The 19,231-nt window shown below is 38.1% G+C and overlaps 1 protein-coding gene across 1 annotated transcript; it reads left to right on the top strand.

Annotated features, from left to right (window-relative positions):
• Nucleotides 1-622: 622 nt before the first annotated feature.
• LOC121866977 (sodium-coupled monocarboxylate transporter 2-like) lies at nucleotides 623-14,893 on the top strand (the record flags this gene model as incomplete). The annotated part of the gene is made up of 6 exons (XM_042366728.1): nucleotides 623-811; nucleotides 2,102-2,256; nucleotides 6,828-6,968; nucleotides 12,502-12,720; nucleotides 14,074-14,264; nucleotides 14,699-14,893. Coding segments are annotated over 6 exons (1,090 nt in total), but the record flags the coding sequence as incomplete, so codon positions are not given.
• Between the last annotated feature and the right edge of the window lie 4,338 nt (nucleotides 14,894-19,231).

The following is a 19,231-nucleotide window of genomic DNA, read 5'->3' as shown; positions in this document are numbered from 1 at the left end:
TAGCGTTCATCAAAGATTTCTGCAGTAGTGGAATAAACATTCTTTGAAGTATATTTAGACAAAATGTGGTAAAATAGGAGGGCGTCGACTCAGGGAAATGTTTATATACATTCTGAGAAATGTTTGTGTGTCATTTTCTGAACGATTCGAGTAGAGTAATTTTCTCTTAATGTACATTATCAGCTTATCCACCCCAAGTGTACAAATTACATGGATGAAAAATAGAGTATAAGTCCCACAAATATATGAGCTGACTCTCTGCATACGGCTTCCTTGTACCCATAATTTAAAATACCACTTGCAACAATTACAATAATAATAATAATGATAATAATAATAATAATATTAATAATAATAATAATAATAATAATAATAATAATAATAATAATAATAACAATAATAATAATAATAATAATAATAATAATAATAATAATAATAATAATAATAATAATAAAAACAATAATAATAATAATAACATGAATACAGAAGTGGCTGCTCTAAAGATCAAATAAAAATCCTTGTGGGGATTAGAGAGGGAAGGAGGAAGGTGCTTGCTTGCTTGCATTCAGCTTGGAGCCTGTGAGGGCACAAATAGACTAATGACACTATATGTTTCTTACAGTATATAGAGCTGAGGTTTGAGTCACGACTGCTAAGGACGCTGTCAACTCTGTGTAGTCTTCTCTCTGCTTTCATTTACATGGGCATCTGCCTCTATGCTCCAACATTAGCTCTGTCTACAGTCACGGGCCTCGCTACCTGGGCATCCACACTTATCATGGGGACAATATGTACCTTCTACATCACAATTGTAAGTATGGTGTGCACCAAATACAGAGACCTGTAGTAATAATTTATACATATATAGTTAATAAATGAATCTCGAGATTATACTATATAAACCTTTCATAGTACAAAATAATCATAGCATATTTATCATGCTCTTAATATCAAAAAACTTTTATGGGAACATTTTACCAGAAATATCCTCATGGCTTCTCTTTTAGCCTCATTGTGGAAAAGAATCAATATGTTTACTTTTCAAAGGATCAATTTAGGAGTGTCAAGGTGGAGCAATAGAGGTATAACTTGTTTATTGCAGTTTCGATTTATCACAATTCAATTTATCACTACGTGTTTCGTTTTTTTTTTCACAATACCTTCATGAAACAAAAATAATACTGCACACATGAGTTGCTTCCAGTAGAGCAGAAATTAACGAGAATCTTTTATATTTGCAGACAAGTTTCAATACACTGCATATTCCTCAGTTATGGAGCTTGGTACTTAGCCGATTGTATTGATCTATGCGTGCATGTAGTGAGAGTTGTTTAAGTATGTATGTGTGTGATTATTTCTGTAGATTTCACCCAAAATCTTATATAATGAGTCCAAAAAGATCAAAGCTGAAAAAATGAGACATCAGACATTATCTAAGGACGAGAGTGTGGTAGAGCGTTGAAAATGGCCATGACAGACAGAATTATGCTCTCACAGTTCAGTAGTATCTAATATTATGCTTAATGCATATTTTTTCTATGTATTGTACAAAGAATCAGTCAAGGTACCTTCAAAGTTCCTTGCAAGGGAAAATCTCCCTCAATATATACCGTAAACAAATGGTAATCATTGACTTTTGTATAATATTACACTTTTTTACGTAAACTTGTAGGTTGAGCAGGATGAAATATTCTGGAGTATTATCACCTATTTGTTTTGTGCAAACAATCCTTAAAAAAATTCTTTAGTAACTTGGCTACTTTTCTACCACTGATCACATCACAGTCGTAACTCGAGCATGGACGTCAGTGTAGCTGCAGGTGTGCTGGTTCTTGGGTGTTTATAAGAAACTGTGTTAACAATGACAAAGTGATCATATAGATATCTGTCTTTTATGGGAGGATATTTAAACCACATTAGCTCTTGGGAATTTTTTTAGAAATAATGCTACATATTTATACACTGGTATACAGTGAAAATATTTTCTGAACTCCTGGGTCTGAAGGCCGTCGCAATGATCATTGAAGGAAGCCATGTTCATTTGGTAAGGTTGGTAGGAAGAGGTGGTAAACACTGTTAGTATTATAACTTTTTCCCTCAGGGTGGTGTAAAGGCTGTGGTGTACACAGACGTGTTGCAAACGTTGCTCGTGTTTGGCGGGGTGCTGGTGGTGGTGATCCTCTGTTGTATTGGCCTGGGCGGCGTTGACAAAGTGTGGGCCATTGCAGACCGAAGTGGACGCATCCAATTTTTCAAGTGAGCTTACATACTTGTGTCATAGGCCTATCATCTAACCTTAACGATTTCGTATTTCAGACACATACGGGTCCTATTTGTGTAAGCCTCTTACAGGCTGGCACCAGAAGTGTACCCCTAAATAGGTTTTAGGCCTCTTTCACAAGTTTTTATCACACGGCACTTAGAAATGAATGGAGTTCAGCGGAACCTTTCACAGGGACGTACGGGATATAACGGTGACAGCTACACTGGTAATATATTAACACTCATTCATATAATGCTACATTGCCCATATAACATGTATGACTTAAGCCACCTACTAGAAAGAAGTTTTCCATCTTAAGGAGGTACACTCGGCAACAGTGAGGCTTGGCAAGTGACAGGATGGTGGTGAGATTGTTAACTACAGCAGTGTTAGAGTAGTCGGGGGAAATTAGGAAAAAGTTGAACTAATTCATAATGAAATAATACTTGGTAGTAAGAGTGAGAATACGTTTTTAAACAACATACCAAATATCCTGACCGATCTGAGGAGAGTTTTTGTCGTCGTCTTGAAAAAATGGCGGCCGTTCGCTGTTGTTGATGTTTTACTCATTAACTGTTGATTTTTGGGAGCATAGAATTGTGCACATTTTGGTATATTCATCTTTTGTGTACGATTAATACTTTCCGAGAAAAACAATCTTCACTACTGGCCACACCCTTCGCTATTTTTACATCATCTGGTACCGTTTTCCACACCAGCCATGAGGTCCAGTACGTGGAGCGTCTTTTTTTAATGTGGTATCCCTTGTAGACCTGTTCCAGGATTAGTGTTTTTATGACAGTTTCATTTTCTTTGTAACTTGTTCAGTATTTGTAGTTACACATGAAGTTTGGGAGTCAAATTCAGTGCCGTTGTGATAATTAAGGTCAGTATCAAATGTTCATTCCTTATTAGTACCTGAAAAAATAAAAAAAGCAAAACAGACATTATATTCTTGTTGTTTTTTACCACTGGAACATTAAAGTGTCAAAATTAGAGGTGGAAACAAAATGTTTATTATATCAAAATGTATTAGTCCTACACAAAAGCTGAAGATACCAAATGTGCAGAATTTTACGCTCTTTTATTTTGTTATTAAGTGTCATCTCCCTAAAATCAACGGTTAATGAGTAAAACATGAAAAACCGCGAATGGCTGCCATTTTTTCAAGATGGCGGCAAAAGCTTACCTCAGATCGGTCAGGCTGTTCAGTAAGATGTTTACGAACGTATTCCCAATAATTCTACCAAGGATCATTTCATTATGAAAAGTTCAACATTTGGCATAAAAATTGTCTAATTTCCCTGGACTAGAGTTTAACAGCTATATTTTGATATTCATTAAGATGTTGATATCTGATGTCCTTAATAATACGATATATATTTTATCGGTTGCTCTCTCTCTCTCTCTCTCTCTCTCTCTCTCTCTCACATAAATATGCGTTTACTTTGACATTAAAAATACTTCCAAATACAGGTGCAATACATAGGCAGTTCACATTATGGATGTGGTTAACTGATAAACAATTAAACCAAAGGTAGCAGTTTTATAATATTAAACTATTAATTATTATTTAAGATACTGAGAGGTTTCCAAATGATCGTATATTGACTTAAATAATGAAGAAAGTTTGTGTGAAAATCTTGTGGCAGCTGTGGTTGTAGTTAAGTTGCCAATTCATTCTTTCCTGAGGGGGACCGGTGGTAGAAGCGGTACCGTTCTTGCCTCGCAAGCGAGATGTCACGGGTTCGATTCCCGGGCCGGTGGAAGTCGTTTGGACTTACTTCCTAGCCCCCATTAGTCCCTGTTCACCTAGCAGTAAAGTAGGTACCTGCCGTAAGTCGAAAGTTGCGAATTCGTATTCAGGGACAAGCTGTTGGAGCTTCCAATAACTGGATGACATAAACCACTGACTCTTCAGGCTTCTACGCCCTTAAATCGTGAGACATAAAGGCAAGCATGAACTCAGCATGCTTCCCTGTTGGGCGCTGTAAACGCTTCTGCGCTTCACCTTACACAAGGATGTAGGGGGTTGCCCCCCCCCCAAAAAAAAAAAAAATCTTTCCTGACACTTATTTTTATGTAATTATCTATTTTAATAAGCATTACCTGCAGAGTATATATTTTATGTTCTTACTATATTATATTTATATATTATAAGTGTAGTCTATACATATTATAAACACATATTTCTTTGCTTCACAGGTGTTCAACTAGGCGCAATTCTTTTCATCTTTTCACGCCATGCGCTTTGTTTTAGGTAATCCAATATACTACTGTATATAGAATTATTTTTATTTTTATATCACACTTTTTTATTGCCTTACATGCCCTCAACTCTTCAATATTAATCAAAACATTCTCCATAAACGGCCATGATCCTCGTATTTTCAATGAGAGAACTCTCTGATTGGTTATTAGCTATTTGGGCCGCTTGGGCGCTGTGCAAGGCTGACGCCTGATCGAGGTGTTAGCTTTTCCCTCTGAGTGTGTCATGCGCACAAGTCAAAAGCAGCGTCTGTGCATACAGAATAGCTAACACGTTAGGTAATCCGTGCATCGAAAACGACTTACAATAAACGACTTATCTCTGCTTTGTATGAACCCAAGTACTTTGTTAGCCACGTTTCAAGCAAATGTGCATTTGTTGTCTTGGTTTAACATTCCTACCTAACTTTACACCAAAATCTTTCTCACAGTCGGATTTCTCTACATCAACGTTGTTCATCTGATGTCTGCTTTCTCTGTTTACATCTCCAAGACTAAGTACTTTACATTTGTCTACATTAAATTTCATCTGCCATTTTTCATACCCTGCATTTCTTTTTAGATCTTCGTGTGGTTTTGCGGAGTCCTCGTCTTATTTAATTACACGCCCTATTTTAGTGTCATTAGCAAATTTACTTAAGTTGCTGTCTACGCCTATATCTATGCCATGGGCCTCCATTTTATGTATTAGTCTTTCATGGGGTACCCTGTCAAAGACTTTGCTAAATTCGAGGTAAACCACATCGTAACCATGCCCGTCGTCCACTGATTCGAAAACAGTTGGAAAGAATGTTAATAGATTTGTCAGACATGAACGCCCATTTGTGAAGCCATGTTGGGATTCGTTGATCAATTTGTGTTTCTCCAGGTGATTTTGAATAGAGTTTGAAATTATTGCTTCCAGTCATATGCCTACACCTGATGTTAAACTGACTGCACGGTAGTTAGAGGATAGTGATCTATCTCCCTTCTTGAAAATCGGTATTACATTCGGTATCCTCCAGGATTCTGGTACTACATTCGTTTTTAATGCATGTTAAACAAGTTTGTTAAGGGCTTACTATGCTCTTCCATACATTCCTTTAATACTCTGGCAAATATCTGTTTGTTTACTAACATCGTTACTAGTCATTACGATCTCACTTAATCTATTTCCTTCACTATCTCTGTGTTGTGGGATTCTCCGTCTTGAACAGATGGAGCTCAACTGAGGCATGGCAGGAAAACGTCCATATGAAAGCTTGACTTTTTGTTCACTAGATTCAAGTACATTCTGTCTCGTGACAAAAATAATGATCATGTGAAAGAGGCCTTAATCAGGCGTAATAGGTCTGTCTGACCATGTCAGGTTGAGATCAAACCTCAAATTAAATCTAGTTGTTATCAAGGTCATGTTTAGGTGGCGTGTCAACCTGGGAGCGTTCCTGGAGAGTTGCCCAGTAGTGATATTTGTATTTCCTTTATAACTTTTGACTAAATTTTAAGTTAACATGTGTTTATAATGTTGCTAGTTATATTACATTAATATTCTCATCATGTTTCTTCAATTCCTACACTTTTGATTTTGCTCATGTAAACCGGGTGTTACATTGTGGGAGTAGTTACCTTCCTCGCCCAAGCTCTCCTTACTCGCTCTCCTGTCTCTGGGTTGGTCACCCCTGTCCTTTCCCCAACTGATCCTGTGGTCCTCAGACTGCACGATGATGGATTATATCTTCCATGAGTAGGTAAGATGGTTCCTCCGGTGTTTAGGAGGTTTTACCACATATTAGGTAGGAGTGTTTTTATTTGTTTCCTGTATTTTCATGTTGTTCTTGTTCTTAATTGTAAATATAACCTTTGCCTGTCTGGACAATAATACATCGGGTTTTCAATTAGCTAGTACAGGAGAAGGAATATAACAGTGAATGTAGAAAACTTATTGTTGTATTTGGCGAATTTTGGTCAGTTATAAAGGCCCCCCAAAGGCCACCCAAATCTCCAAAGAACTGGCTTCTCACTCTTTTCTTGTAAGGGTGTGTAACTTTTTTTTCCTTTCTTCATTCTGGTAATTACTGGTGTATAGAGCACATTACCCACCATTCTGTAGACATCACTTTTTAGAGGGTGAAGTTTTCAATATTAGTAACGAGGAGTGAGGGACACCATGTGCTGTGCAAAATGATCCTTCACATTGATAATGGGCAAAAAATAAATAAATAAATAGAAGGAAGGGGATCATACAGTATACTGGCACAAATACATTTCATAGGAGTGAATGAAACATGTGGCACAAAACATATTTACTTTGCTTCAGCCTCGACACGAGCCCTTTTGAGCGCCACACTCTGATGTCAACTGTGGTCTACGGCTGTTACTTTGCGGTCTCTATCATCGGCTTCAACCAAAACACCTTCCAGAGATTAGCATCTGTGAGGACGCTTCAGACATCACAAAGGTAAGAAAAACTATATTGAAAATTTATCCATCTTTCAAGAGACACATCAATCATGTTATAAAAACAAATGTTCTATTTACATTATGTAATTTTATAAGTAGCACTTAGATCTACCGTGACAAATATTTAGAATATTCATAAATACCACCATGGGTGCTGGCAGCACAGCAGTAACACACGTGCCTCTCACAGTTATGTCCTGGGTTTAATCCCCAGCACGGATCACAAATGAGAAGAGCTCCATTCACTGACACCTAGGAAAACTTCTATAGCGCAAAGGTATAGGGTGCATTTATCTGGTGGTTGAAAAGATGTCCAGGTCTTTAAACTGCCAAAGGACCATGCGAGCACGGGGGTCGAGGAGACTGCAGTGGGCACAGGGATACACGTGTCAATAGGTTACCTATAAATTGTGCTAACAATGACAATAAAGTGACATTAGTCAGGGAGTTAAGCCACAACAGAGAAAAGAATCAGATCTTGGCGAGGTTAAATCTTTACAAAGTGAACAGTAGAAGCATTAAAAATAAAATGAAAGAAATCAGAGCTCTGGTATGTATGGAAAAAATCGATATAATAGATTTAACTGAAACCTGGATTAACTTACCTGTCGAATATCAAATTAAATGATATGTATTATTTCATATGGATAGGAAGAACAGGAGAAGAGGCGGGGCAGCATGTCAGGGATAATTTGAAATGTGGCATTAAATAGGAAACTAAAACTGAATTGAATATAATAACAACTTGGAGATAATTAACCGATGGTAGAGAAAAATTAATCATAGGAGTAATATATAGACCTGCTAAACTTGATAGTGTTGATGGACGACTTATTTGGGATGAAATATGACAGGCATCCAGACATGATACCGCTAAGTCTGTATAGTAGGCGACTTTAACTCAAGTCAAATATATTGGACTGACTTTACAGGTAACTCCGCGTCATAGGATTTCCTTGAAACTGTCCAGGACTGTTTGTTAAGTCAAAATATAACTGAACCTTATCCGGGGAAAAATATATTATAGATCCAGTTGTGTCACGAAGAGAAAACTTCACCTATAATGACGACGTAGGGAGCAAACTGGCTAACAGTTTGTTATATAATATAAAAAAAAACAAGGTGACGTTCAACCCCCAAAATTAACCAGAAGGATCAAGAAAGATATAAGAAACACAAAGAAAGATCATAAAAAGAAAAGGACCAAACAGCCAGCTTACCCGTGAGCTAACTGATAACGAGGGGGAAATGAACATTATTCTCAACTGATATGTTTCATCAGTTTTCACAACCAAAAACATAAACATGATACAGTCAGAAACACTAATAACTACCCCCCTCACTAACGTCAGGAGCCAGTGAAGGCCGATAATGACACATCGCCAACCTTGATACTCCAAGTACTAGTTTCAAAACTACCCAGCGACGTTTACACAGGGGTTTTGTCCGATCGTCAGGCCTTCACTTGCAATGGCTCCAGCTACTAGGGACGTAGCAATTAATGCCCCTGACTGTACAGTACATTGACAGTAAGGCGTATTAAACATGGAGGTAAATCTACAAAAAACAATAGTTATAATTCCTAATCAAAGCGAGACGTGAGGTACACACGGCAGCCTAGAACGAGGAGAATATTTTACAACAACTTGATATAATTTTACTTATTACTTGGTCCGGCAACATTAAAGATTTACATGCTTTTTCACTTATTTATGCTCTCAGTGGTGCCGGCTGTATAATCTGGTTGGGCTTGCCCACTTTCTGACATATCTCACAAGTTTTCCAGTACTCAGATACATTTTTCTTTATATTAGGCCAATAAAATTGAGTTAGAAGCCTGTCAGTTGTCTTCCTGACTCCCCAATGTCCAGAAAAACAAGAATCATAGGATAAAGCAATAACATGTTCCCTATATTCCTTTGGAATAACAATCTGCTTCCTAACCTCCCAATGATCCGATGCTGGAGCATCAGCAGGCCTCCACTTCCTCATTAACACACCACTATTGCACACAAAATCCAATTGATACATCACTCTCACCCCCATTTCCCTCAGCTTCACTCCAACATTCCCTCAAACTCTCGTCTGTAACCTCACTAATTCCTCCTTGTCCACTACAAAATCTGGTGGTACATGAATTTTCGCTTCTACAGTACACTCCTTATTATTTTCCAACTCTACTGTATTATCTGTGGTCATAACATCCTCTTCACCAAATATATCACCTATTTCCAAATCATCATCAAACTCTTGTCTTCTCTTTGACATTGCCCTGGTCACAACACAAGCTGGGTACACAATTTCATTATGCTGTATATCACCATCAGGTTTACACTTCTTTGAATCATCCAACACATCTACATTTTTCACAACATGGTTCACCTCTACAGTAGCCTCTTCATCAAATGGATTTTCACACATAATAAGCTCTGGGACCACCTAGTCGCCAGCCAAATCATTACCCAATAACATCTGTACTCCAGGTACGGGAAGTTCAACACTTATCCCAACTTTTACAATGCCACTCACAAATCCACTCTCAAGATTTACTTTATGTAATGGGACAGTCATCCCTGACCCCAATCCTCTTAAATTCACTTCTTCACCAGAGTAAGACTCATTCATCTGTCCCCTCTAATACATTTTTAAATCACACTCCGATTGGCTCCAGTATCTCTCAATATTATAATTTTCTTCTCAGGACTCCCTTTAATCCCAACCTTCCCTTCAGTAATAAATGGCTCAAAATTCACAGTTAATGCCGCAGACTTTGGGCTACTCTGACACTGATATTTAACAAGGCCAATTTCTCTACATGCAAAACATTTCATTGGTGGTATCTCCTGTCTACTAATACAAGGGTTATAATTGGACTGAGGTCTTGGATGTTTATATTATCTTTGACCTTGTGATCTATTCCCTACAGTATTTTGTGACACCTGGTTAGGTGGACCTCCCCTAAAATAATTTGTACTAGGCTGCTTAACATTTGAATAGTTCTGATACTTATGATTTCTGTCATAATTCTGGCTTCTATTATGCCTTACTTCACCTTGTTTATGTGACACCTCCTCCTTATACATTTTGTGTGCCACTGCTAACTGGTCAGCCAACCTAGCCGCATTCATCAAATTCTTCGCTCTATTCTTACTTATTTCATACTTACGGTAATCTCAGGGTGCACAAGACTTTTAAAATGTTCCAACAGGACTAACTGTCTTATGTCATCCACAGTCTTTACTTCCTCAGACTTACACCATCTATCAAATCTCATCCTACATTCTCTAGCCACTTCAAGATGAGTTTGTTCACTAATTTTCTTAATGTCCCTAAACCTTCTCCTGAACACTTCTGGATCCATTTCCACCGTCTTCAACACTGCTTCTTTAACAGTCTCATAATCCACAGACTCTGACATACTCAGACACACATACGCCTCTATGGCTTTACCCTTAAATTTACTCTGCACCAATATTGCCCAGTCACTTTTGTCCCATTCTTTAATAGTTGCAACTTTTTCAAATTGAATAATGAACTCCTCAGCTTCTTCTTCCACAAACTCAGGTAAATGACATACTCCATTATCTTTATCTTTCATTTCCTCTCCTTATACCTTTCCTCTCTTCTACTTCTAATTTCCTCAGTTCTACCTCTTTATCTGCCTGTATCTTCTCCCTTTCTCTTTCTAGCTACTTTTGCATTTTCTTAAATTAAAATTCTAATTTTAACTTCTCCACTGCCACTTGCTCATTTATCTGTTTATAGCCACCACTAAAATTACCAACACCTTCAACTTCCTCCAATATTGACAAAGACATCAATCCATTAATTAACTCTCTCTGCATATCACTTTTAATATATGACCTCATAAAAATTTCATACCTAGATGCCACCTCAATTAGTTCCTTCTTATTACACTGGTACAAAAAGTGATCATCATTGGTTTCCTGAAATTTATCAACATTTCCTGCCATGTTTCCAATTTTTTACAGTAATCACCTAACCTTACAATTTTTATACAAGTATTAACACTTACTTGTTTACAGAAACCTTCACCAGCACACCACACGAGAGCACAGTAACTAACCTTTAAACACTCCGGTACAGTGTGTGACCGGGGAACGTTACCTCTTACACCACTAGGACACTAAAAGCAATTCTAGACTTTGTTATATTTCACACAAGGCCTGTTCATCGAGCTTATGGCTCCGTGAACCTCCAAGGGAATTGCCCGTACCTCTTAAGTGATCAGAGAGTAGCGTTTTACCAAATGCGGCTTCGAAACACGAGGTTCCATATACATTTCATTAGCCCAATGTAAAGGCCTGGGACCTAGGGATAGAATTCCCTTACCAGCCTAATCAGGATCTTATAAAGGAAAGTCAAGGACCATGGTTTTCTGAGGAATAGCAAACAACTGTTCGAGATTGACATGTCTTTACTACAAAAATATAACACAAAACTCTGACACCACTCAACAAACATCAAATAATTACGGGAGTCAAACATTAAAGAGAATCAACAATTAATGGAATCAACAAATTAATTGGATTCAACATTTAATGTAATCAAACAGTTAATGGAATCAAACAATCAATGGGAGTCAGCAATTAATGTAATCAAACAGTTAATGGAATCAAACAATCAATGGGAGTCAGCAATTAATGTAATCAAACAGTTAATGGAATCAAACAATCAATGGGAGTCGGCAATTAATGGAATCAAACAATTAATGGAATCAAACAATCAATGGGAGTCAGCAATTAATGTAATCAAACAGTTAATGGAATCAAACAATCAATGGGAGTCGGCAATTAATGGAATCAAACAATTAATGGAATCAAACAATCAATGGGAGTCAGCAATTAATGAAATCAAACAATTAATAGAATCAAACAATGAACAGATATTTCCTACGGCAGCGGCCTTGGGGGAGGTCCATTCAGCTCCTCACACGAGTGACAGCGGTGGTTGATGTCTTGCTACAGCAGGAAAAACACCGGGGCGCCGACGGTGGAGAGGAACTGGCGAGGACGTTGCAGCCGCAGTAGTCTTTGGGTTAGGTGTCCAGAGATTGACAGTCGATAGGTGAAGGTCTGGGGACACAGCCCACGAGTCCAGAGCCTTTATTGAGAACACCACCAGAATTTGGAAGAGCAGCAGGGGAGGTGTGACTGGTTTGAGATCTGGGTAATGTCTGCCAGTGACACTGGTAGCAGTGACCTCCTCACCTCCATCCAACCCCCTTGCAAGTAGGGGTCGCGCCAGCAAACGAGCGAGTGAGCAGCGGTAACGAGCAGGAAGATTGTTACCGCCATTACACCCATAAAGCACGCGGACTTCTACATATAATCAAGAACCTCACCCCTCCAGGACTCGAACCCACGATCTTATGTGTGTGACCGGGGAACGTTACCTCTTACACCACTAGGACACTAAAAGCAATCATAGACTTTGTTATATTTCACACAAGGCCTGTATGTATGTGTGTGTTAAGTCACATTAGTAACAATGTAATGTTTGTCTTGCAGATTGGTAATGGTCTTCCTGGTGGGGATGTATACCTTGTGGAGTCTCTTCTTCTTCTCGGGGCTCGTCGCCTATGCCACCTACAGTGATTGTGACCCGCTCACTACCGGCAAGATTGAAAAACCTGACCAAATATTTTCATTCTTGGTGACTGACAAGCTGAGTCACTTGCCGGGGTTGGCCGGGATCTTCGTGGCGGCAGTCTACGGCGGCGTCCTCAGGTATTTATTATAATTTACATTGGTACTATCTAGCTGTTGCTGGTATGATTTATTATACTGTGTTCCAAGATTATGTGATGCTTCAGCTATTGGAAATGTACTATGTCTAACTCTAGAATTCCTCTTGTTTTTCTATTATGGAAAATTCTTTCAATTAATATAATTATTAATGCTTGAACCTTCTATGCAGCCCTGGTGCTCCATAAATTCCCTTCCTTCAATAATTAAGGGAACTAGACAAGTCAATCCACATTGTACCTATATAAATGGCACATAACTTTAAGTTATTTAATTTGGAAATCTATGTATTCAGAAGATAAAGTTGACATGCAAACTTCTCGATCTCAGCTAATATTTCATTTGTGAGTTCTAGGTTTGTATCCAGGTGTGCAATTTCAGTGAGAATTTCGTCACCTGCCGTGTGAAAAGCCTTCCAACAGGTAAGTTTCCCTTTACATGCAAAGCTAGCCGTGTTTTCCGCACGACTGAGAGCATGAAATACAGGAGGGGCGGCCAGTTTGTTTGGACCCAGCACTTGCACTACATGCTTCAGGGGATCACTCGCTGATGCTGTCCACTTCCTGTCACATTTGAATTGTCCTCACATAAGTCAGTATACCGCCTTAGGGAAAGGACAAAATCCTCCGTGACTGCAGAGTGACTGGGGACACTTATTACACTGAGTTTGTGGCATCCACAGCTTGCACGAATAGCTTTGTGTCAGCGTCTTCTTGTTCACTGTCTAGGTAGCTCATACCCTTGTGTGTACCTATGCGCTGGTTTTCGTGTACCACAACCGGACGCTGATGCTGAAGAACAGTCTGCATTATCTTATCTGCAAGGTGTGCGGTTAATTACAGCTTTGTCTTTGTGTGTGAAAGAAAAAGTTCATGTATTCGCCGACACTCCAGACACCGTATACACCATCACACGCAAAGTGTACTGTAATCTACAACGTCACAAATGTATTGAAGTGATGAGCTAAAATGTTTATAGTAAAATGCCACAGGTGGTGTAGTTAAACATGGAGATAGAGGAAGGCTTACCAATGTGATTACAATAGTGCAAAATAGTGAAACAATGGCGGACAACTTAGATATGTAAATATCAGAAAGCATCTATGTATGGTAAACAAACCACATGAAAACTGACGGTTCTGACCTCTCTTCTTAACATGTTGGTAAAGTATCAACATGGTTTCTATTATGTTATTTAAGGCATATTTATTATTTTTGAAAAGGTGGCACTTTATTTCACGACAGTTACTCTTGCAGTAATGTGTGTTTGCGTGTTGGGGGAATGACCACTTCACAGTTTGGTAGCTGACTCCCTGGTCCCTTTTTGAAATTCTAGGGAGCAACAGTTGAGCTCGGGGATACCACATGAGCTGGATGTAATGGCTAGAACTCTGCTGGTCACTCATTCCTTTTTCACACAAGGAGTTGAGTTATCCAATAACAAGAAGGAGGCTGATGGCTGTCTACTGATACAACATCCGCCCTTCAAGATTTGCCACACTGCTGTCTATCTCTCCAACCACATCAGTGAGAAAGTTACTTCCTCAGTGTGTTTTAGTCTGCTGCTTTCTCGTGTCGAGACGAACTATCTCGGAAGGATATGCCAAACATTTTCTCTCACAGGGCTGATCGCATAACAATATACAACGTGATAGATGTTTTGGTATCACATGAATTGGTGTCGAATCTCCTGAAGTTCATTCTACTGTACTAGACTTAAGGACCAACTGGTTTCACATATTCCTCAACTGGAAGCTCACAATCAAGGAAGAGATGTTTTGCTAGCATTCCAAGAGGGTGTAGGCTCCATCCTGGCTGAGGTTGGCAAATACAGTGAAGCTGTTCATTTGGCCAAGGCTACAACAATAATACGGCAGGATATGCTCAAACATCAGGCAAAATTCCTCACCTTACTTGATGATAGAGGACCTTCACCATACTCAGTCAGTGTCCTGCATCAGTTAGTGAAGACCTCCGTGTGTTGGAAAGGTATGTGGAGGTGATGTATGACAAGTCTAGTCGAGCTTTATGTGTCAATGGTGCAAGACTTGATGTATTTGTTCGCAAAAAGAGATCATATAATGCAATTCCACCAACACTGTCTGCCCTGAAGGAACATGTAAAGCGTGCAGCCTATCAAGGTGGAATGATTTGGGGTCAGGCAACAGTAGCCTAACCAGACATTCCAAGTCTTGCTAACTGGCCCAGGAAAAAGAAAGGAGATATGTGGCAAATACACTGGACAGACCAATAGCAGCGAGCTGCCAAGAACTGACCAAGTGTTCCTACAAGAAAGACTGTGGACAGCGATGTATATGTATTCGCTCTGGTCTCCCTTGCACAGCTCTGTGTGGATGCACATGCCAGCAGCTGTAAATATGGAAGAATTCTTATAACAATATCTCCCAAGGATATGAGCAAGATATAAACATATTTATTAACGTTTAACTAAGAATCATACTCACTTATTTTTATAAAAAGAGGTTAAGGTATGTGCAGAACTGTTACTTTATGTACAAAAGACATATCTGAGGGTTCTAAAACAATTATAATAAACGAGCAGAATCGCCCATCCGGTAGTCCACGGTAGGACGCAAACCTCCCGGAGGCTCTACATTGTCTCACTGTTCAGTCCCCAAAACTTCTTCTTCCATCAATAGTTCATTAACGGTGTATGTAAGTTCCACCATGTTTTTCACTACAACGGCACAGCAAAGTATATTTTTTTAGCATTAAACTATTATTATTTTATTGTCTAATCGTCAATACATATAACACCACCCATCATCACTACATATAACATCATCCATCATCACTACATATAACACCACCCATCATCACCACATATAACAACATCCATCATCACTACATATAACATCATACATCATCACTACACATAACACCATCAATCATCACTATATATAACACCACCCATCATCACTACATATAACATCATTCATCCTCACTACATATAACACCATCCATCATCACTACCACCACTACTACCACCATCATCATACCACCACCATCATTACCACTCCTATTAACCAATCTCTACCACCACCACTATCACCACAAACATGTCGCTATCACCATCACCACCACTACCACTGTCACTAACACAGTAACCACCACCACTACATATAACACCATCCATCATCACTACATATAACACCATCCATCATCACTACATATAACACCATCCATCATCACTACACATAACATCATCCATCATCACTACATATAACACCATCCATCATCACTACATATAACACCATCCATCATCACTATATATAACACCATCCATCATCACGATATACAACATCATCCATCATCACTACATATAATACCATCCATCATCACTACATATAACGCCATCCATCATCACTACATATAACACCATCCATCATCACTACATATAACACCATCCATCATCACTACATATAACATCATTCATCATCACTACATATAACACCATCCATCATCACTACATATAACATCATCCATCATCACTACATGTAACACCATCCATCATCACTACATATAACACCATCCATCATCGCTACATATAACATCATCCATCATCACTACATATAACACCATCCATCATCACTACATATAACACCAACCATCATCACATATAACATCATCCATCATCACCACATATAACACCATCCATCACATAACACCATCCATCATCAATATATACCGTATATAACACCATCCATCATCAATATATACACCATCCATCATCACTACATATAACACCATCCATCATCACTACATATAACACCACCCATCATCACGTATATACACCCATCCATCATCACTATATACACCATCCATCAATACTACACATACACCATCAATCATCTCTAGCATAACACCACCCATCATCACTATATATATGTCATCCATCATCACTAAATATAACATCATCCATCATCACTACATATAACACCATCCATCATCACTACATATAATATCATCCATCATCACTACATATAACACCATCCATCATCACTACATATAATATCATCCATCATCACTACATATAACACCATCCATCATCACTACATATGACACCATCCATCATCACTATATGTAACATCATCCATCATCACTACATATAATACCATCCATCATCACTACATATAACACCATCCATCATCACTACATATAACACCACCCATCATCACTGCATATAACACCATCCATCATCACTATATGTAACATCATCCATCATCACTACATATAACATCATCCATCATCACTGCATATAATACCATCCATCATCACTATATATAACACCATCCATCATCACTATATATAACATCATCCATCATCACTATATATAACATCACCCATCATCACTACATATAACACAATCCATCATCACTATATATAACACCATCTATCATCACTATATACAACATCATCCATCATCACTACATATTCCACCATCCATCATCACTAAATATAACGTCACACATTATCACTACATATAACACCATCCATCATCACTACATATAACACCATCCATCATCTCTACCACCACTACTACCACCATCATCATTACCACCACCATCATTACATATACTATTTTCCAGTCTCTACCACCACCACTATCGCCACAAACATATCGCTATCACCATCACCACCACTACCACTGTCACTACCACCGTCACCACCACCACTACATATAACACCAGCCATCATCACTGCATATAACACCAGCCATCATCACTACATATAACACCATCCATCATCACTACATATAACATCATTCATCCTCATTACATATAACACCATCTGTCATCACTACATATCACACCATCCATCATCACTGCATATAACATCATCCATCATCACTACATATAACACCATCCATCATCACTAAATATAACATCATCCATCAACACTACAGATAACACCATCCATCATCACCACATTTAACACCATCCATCATCACTACATAATATATTATTTATCATCACTACATATAACACCATCCATCATCACTACATATAACACCATCCATCATCACTATACTGTATATAACACCATCCATCATTACTACATATAACACCATTCATCATCACTATATATAATCCCATCCGTCATCACTATATGTAACATCATCTATCTTCACTACATATAATACTATCCATCATCACTACATATAACACCATCCATCATCACTACATATAACACCACCCATCATCACTGCATGTAACACCATCCATCATCACTACATATACCACCATCCTTCATCACTAAATATAACGTCACACATTATCACTACATATAACACCATCCATCATCACTACATATAACACCATCCATCATCTCTATATATAACACCACCCATCATCACCATATATAACATCATCCATCATCACTATATATAACATCATCAATCATCACTACATATAACACCATCCATCATCACTACATATAACACCATCCCTCATCACTACATATAACACCATCCATCATCACTACATATAACACCATCCATCATCACTACATATAACACCATCCATCATCACTACATATAACACCATCCATCATCACTATATATAACACCATCCATCATCACTATATATAACATCATCCATCATCACTACATATAATAACATCCATCATCACTACATATAATACCATCCATCATCACTACATATAACGCCATCCATCATCACTACATATAACACCATCCATCATCACTACCTATAACACCATCCATCATCACTACATATAACATCATCCATCATCACTACATATAACACCATCCATCATCACTACATATAACACCATCCATCATCACTACATATAACATCATCCATCATCACTACATATAACACCATCCATCATCACTACATATAACACCATCCATCATCACTACATATAATACCATCCATCATCACTACATATAACATCATCCATCATCACTACATATATTTCCATCCATCATCACTACATATAACACCATCCATCATCACTACATATAACATCATCCATCATCACTACATATAACACCATCCATCATCACTATATATAACACCATCCATCATCACTATATATAACACCTCCATCATCTCTATATATAACATCATCCATCATCACTACATATAACACCATCCATCATCACTACATATAACACGATCCATCATCACTATATATAACACCATCCATCATCACTATATATAACATCATCCATCATCACTACATATAATAACATCCATCATCACTACATATAACACCATCCATCATCACTACATATAATGCCATCCATCATCACTATATATAACACCACCTATCATCACTACATATAACATCATCCATCATCACTACATATAGCACTATCCATCATCACTACATATAACACCATCCATGATCACTACATATAACAACATCCATCATCACTACATATAACATCATCCATCATCACTACATATAACACCATCCATCATCATCACTACATAAAACACCAT

The sequence above is a fragment of the Homarus americanus genome, unplaced genomic scaffold (assembly GCF_018991925.1).
Source record: "Homarus americanus isolate GMGI-L3 unplaced genomic scaffold, GMGI_Hamer_2.0 scaffold44116, whole genome shotgun sequence".
Lineage (NCBI taxonomy): Eukaryota > Metazoa > Arthropoda > Malacostraca > Decapoda > Nephropidae > Homarus > Homarus americanus.
This window is presented reverse-complemented; position numbering and strand designations above follow the sequence as displayed.